The following is a 4,815-nucleotide window of genomic DNA, read 5'->3' as shown; positions in this document are numbered from 1 at the left end:
GGAAAATAGACAGAACCTCAAGGTTTCTTCTTTTTTATAGTTTGCCATCGCGAGCCTCGTTCTGAGCTCGCACATGGCAAATGGATGCAGGTGAGGTCTTGCTCCAGTCTCAGAGATGGCAATGGCTGCCACAAGATCTCATTCAATATGGTGCTGACTGCTTGTGCCGCTACAAGGGCTCCCCGCTGAATGCAGCAGTGCAAAAACAGAATAATTGGAGCAAGCACAAGAAAGAGCAAGGATGGCAACTGATCGCAACCAACAAGATATGGTACAACAATGTGACAAGTCAAACAGAAAAATAATTGCAAGAAATATAAATTGGTATGCACAAAAATTTGACAAAATGTTCAATGGCAGAGTATTGGAACTGTCCAGTACACAAGAAAGCAATTGTCTGTCACAGGAAACACAAAAGAGATTGTCAGATATAAATAGTTTTAGTGAGTTTTTTGGGCCAATGCACAGTACGGCCTGTCCTGATGACACAAGGTTTGTTCGTATTAGGTAGTGGTGACGAAGATGGAGGTATAAGTGATGGTGGTTGTGTAGGTAGTTGTAAAGGATCAAATGTGGGTGTGTTTAGGGCATCATCGAAGGGTGTGGACACCTCAAAATATGCCCTTTTAAGTCTGTTGACCGGCACAGTCACTGCTCGACCATTGATGTCGAGACTAAAAGTTTTGGGCGTGCGCGATAATACACGAAATGGTCCCTTATAAGGAGAAATGAGAGGTCCTCTGACAGAATCATCCTCAACAAAAACATGAGTCCATTTGTCAATATCCAGTGGGATGTGAAAGGAAATGGACTGGTCATGTGGATGCAAGGGTGAAAGACTTGAGAAATACGAGCGAAGTCTGGTGACATACGACATTGGATCAGGAGGTGATGAGTTGTCTGGCACTAACATTGTACCAGGAAGTGCCAGGATGGTACTGTAAAGGAGTTCAGCAGATAAGAAACCTAAATCTGTTTTAACAGCAGTGCAACAACCAAGAAGAACAATAGGCAGGAATTCTGTCCAAGACTGCGGATCAGGAGTGGCACATAGAGCAGCCTTCAGTTGCCTGTGAAGACGTTCGACCATCCCATTGCAGGCTGGGTGGTAGCTGGTCGTACGAATGTGATGAACACCTAGGATTCATGACAATTCACGAAATAGAGAAGCCTCGAACTGGCATCTACAATCAGTGGTTATCTTAGCTGGGACACAAAGCGAGTAATCCAATTAGAAATGAAAGCTCAAGCAACTGACTCAGCAGAAATGTCCACTATCGGAATGGCCTCTGGCCAACAAGAGAATCGATTGACGCATGTCAATATGTAAGAGAAACCGCGACTGACAGGCCATGGTCCAACCAGATTAATGTGGACATGGCAAAAGCGAGTCTCCAGAGAAGAAAACTGTCCAAGAGGAGCATGAATATACCTGTGGATTTTAGAACACTGGCATTTTACATGCCCAATCGGTGATCATCCAATGCATATTGAGCCAGAGAAACCAAGCCGTAATAAGCTTCACTGAGGCAGCGATGCCAGGATGTGACACTGAATGCAAGGCATCAAACACAGAGTGCTGGTGGTTCTCAGGTACAAACGGCCTGGGAGAACCAGTAGTTGTGTCACAAAGAATGGTGTCTTCAGCAGACGGAAGTGGAAGATAGGCAAACTTGCAACAGGATAACTTGTTAGAAGCTAAATCCAAAGTGTCTAGAGCTGACTGATCCTACGCAATGGCGGTTAAATCGATTGCAGCAAGGAATGAAAGAGAGCACACAGAAAGACAAGAAAGTGCGTCAGCAGGCATGTTCTCTGTTCCAGGTAAGTGCTGAATGTCACTCGTGAACTGCAAAATGTAGTCCAGATGATGAAAAGCACAAGGCGAGTGTCTGTCCGATTTAGAAGACAGAGCAAAGATAAGAGACTTGGGATCAGTATAAACCACAAAATTTCGGCCTTCGAGTTGATATTGAAAATGACGAACTGACAGGTAAATCGCAAAGAGCTCGCGGTCAAAAGTACTGTACTGACGTTCGGCTGGCTTTAATTGATGAGAAAAAAACACCAAAGGTTTAGTCTGATTGTCTACGGTGTGCTGCAAAACAGAATCCAATGCATCAACAGTTAAAGAGAGAGGAACATCGGGAACCGGATGTGCAAGCAAAGGAACAGAAGCTATTTTCTTCTTGATTGACTCAAAAGCAGATAATGCCTCAGCAGATAAAGTAATGGGAGAATTCTTTTTTTGTATTTGTTTTCAATAGCTGAGTCAAAGGAAGTAACTTGTCTACACAATCACAAATAAAGTGTCAGTAGAAGTTGACTATCCCCCAAAACTGGCATAATGAAGTGGGGGATGCGATGCGCTGAATTGCCTCAACTTTGGAAGAGAGAGGTCTGATACCATTTGAGTCGATATAATGCCCCAGAAATTCCAGAGAGATCTGCCCGAAAATACACTTATCAGGGTTGATTCGCACACTGTAGGCGCGAAGACACTGAAAGAGTTGATTTAAGTGTTGGAGGTGATTCTCACGCGTGTCGCTTGCAATGAGTATGTCATCAACGTAAGTGAAAACAAAATCAAGTCCACGGACAACTTCATCGGTAAAACATTGGAACATGCTTGTGGCGTTCCACAAACCGAAACTCATAAAAAGGAATTCGAAGCTGCCAAAAGGAGTAGTGATAGCAGTTTTTGGTACATCCTCAGGATTGACTGGTATTTGGTGATAGGCACGAACGAGGTTGACCTTAGAAAAAATGGTATAACCATGCAAATTAGAGGAGAAATCCTGAAGATGTCTTATAGGGTAGCGATCAGGAACAGTGACCGTATTCAAATGCCTATAATCCACCACTGGGCGAAAATCATAATCTCCTTTCCGTGCCAAATGAAGGGGAGATGCCCAGCGGCTGGTGGAGGGGTGAATAAGGCCAAGCTGGAGCATGTGCTCAAACTCAGACTTAGCCTTCTTGAGCAAGTCACCGCAGGCATGAAAAGACAGGTGACCCAGTGGTGGTAATATAGTGGAGGGTCGAGTGAGTAGGTTTTGCCGTTTGGTATCGCTGATCCACCAGCTCTGGGAAAGAAGCTAAGTGTGAATGAAATGCATCACCAGCAGTGGCAACAAAAAATGAAGGACTGAGAACAGCATTGGTAGTGGCCTTTGCAGGTGTAGAAAAAGACACAGAACCATCGACAAGTCTCTGTCGCCTGACCAATAGGTTAAAATTGTTCAAAAAGTCCGCACCCAGAATAGGATGTGGGAGATCAGATATGACAAAAATCCACCTAAAATCCCGATGAAGATTAATGTCAATATGTAAGGAAACTTGACTGTAAGTTGCAATGGGAGACCAATTGACCGCATGCAAGGTGATCTCTGAACACTTTGGCTTGTCTGTAGCGAAACTCAAAGGCCAAATAGAGCAACTAGAACCTGTGTCAACCATAAACGCTTTTCCAGACACATGGTCCCTTACAAAAAAATGCACGATTTGATCAGAATTAGTCAGAAGTGTTTGACATGCTCAAACCCTCCGCAGGTTGTTTTTTGACAATTGAAAAGAACAAGGCTGAATGCATTTGCGGGCCTTGTGTTGATACCTGGTATGGTACCAACAAAGTCCGGCACTAGAGGGAAAAGAATCAGTCGAGTGTGAATGAGACCGGCTCCTACTGCGACTTGATTGGATGCTTGATGAGATCCGAGTCATTGATGTGAAAACCCCAAAAATACTAACAAGCACACATAATTTCCACATAAACAGCGAAGTAGACCGCTTCTACCTCAAATGAAAACAAGGCAGCAGAGGCTTAATATCAATCCAAAATGCCTTTGAATGTTGTATTATATCTCTTCAGCAACATCTTTTAACCATCAAGTGTTGAAGTTCATCTCTTGACCAAGTTTGCATACATGAGGCCGATAACATCATAAGACTTGGAAAGCAGCTCCTTGAGCAGCATTCCTTGTATGATAACTAAGAATACATGCCCAAAGAAGTCACATGACTCTACCGCAACATATCATCAGATGAAAGAATGAGTTTGTATCAGCAGAAGACTATGCATGGATATGTTAGTAGAAAGCTCCGAGATGATAGTAATATTGATCATCAAAGCAGTCTATTATGGACCAATAGCTTGATTACTACTTCCTGCTTTGAAGGATATGCATTTGCAATCCAGGAACAAGAAATATCAACTAAATACCTGATGAACAAAAGGGAAAAGCAGTAAAATGTGACAAGCAATGCAGACTTTGTGGAGTTGACACTGAAGATATCACCCACATCATAAAATGTAAGCACAACAGACCTGATATAATGATTTGGGATAGAGAAGAGTATCTGTACAGCTATTGAAATTAGCTGCCCAGTGAATGTTAACATAAAGCTGAAGATCAGTGAAGAAGAGAACATCTATGCTGAACTATTGAGAAATCTGCAGTTACTCTCTCCAGATTACAAGTTCAGGTTTATACCTGTAATTACTGGGGCCCTGGGATATGTAACACACTGCCTAAATACCAATCTTGAGAAACTAGGCTTTTCAAAACTAGAAAAGTGAAAGCTAATTTGAAAACTACAGATCCAATCCATCACTGGAACTATAAAAATCTGTAAAACTTTCCAGACGTTTATCATTTAAATATATATGAGCATGTGTAGATATGTAACTCTATGCATGAGAATACATACATAAAACAAAACATACAAATCTGCACACATACATACATACATACATACATACATACATACATACATACTTCTCAAAACCTGAAAGAAAAAGGCTGATTAGAAGAC

At 42.2% G+C, this 4,815-nt stretch overlaps 2 protein-coding genes across 2 annotated transcripts; both read right to left on the bottom strand.

Moving 5' to 3' along the window:
- Positions 1-424: 424 nt before the first annotated feature.
- LOC106882554 (uncharacterized) lies at positions 425-1,090 on the bottom strand. The gene has a single exon (XM_014933271.1). It carries the CDS (start codon positions 1,088-1,090, stop codon positions 425-427), a length of 666 nt encoding a protein of 221 aa, XP_014788757.1.
- A 1,898-nt stretch (positions 1,091-2,988) lies between these two features.
- On the bottom strand, positions 2,989-3,459 carry LOC106882553 (uncharacterized). The gene has a single exon (XM_014933270.1). It carries the CDS (start codon positions 3,457-3,459, stop codon positions 2,989-2,991), a length of 471 nt encoding a protein of 156 aa, XP_014788756.1.
- Between the last annotated feature and the right edge of the window lie 1,356 nt (positions 3,460-4,815).

This window comes from Octopus bimaculoides, chromosome 18 (assembly GCF_001194135.2).
Source record: "Octopus bimaculoides isolate UCB-OBI-ISO-001 chromosome 18, ASM119413v2, whole genome shotgun sequence".
NCBI lineage: Eukaryota > Metazoa > Mollusca > Cephalopoda > Octopoda > Octopodidae > Octopus > Octopus bimaculoides.
Note: the sequence above shows the minus strand (reverse complement) of the source record. Positions and strands in the feature narration are given on the sequence as shown.

Coding starts and splice junctions, on each gene's coding strand:
- LOC106882553 (XM_014933270.1), bottom strand. CDS start 3,459: ATGGTTGACACAGGTTCTAGTTGCTCTATTTGGCCTTTGAGTTTCGCT.
- LOC106882554 (XM_014933271.1), bottom strand. CDS start 1,090: ATGGTCGAACGTCTTCACAGGCAACTGAAGGCTGCTCTATGTGCCACT.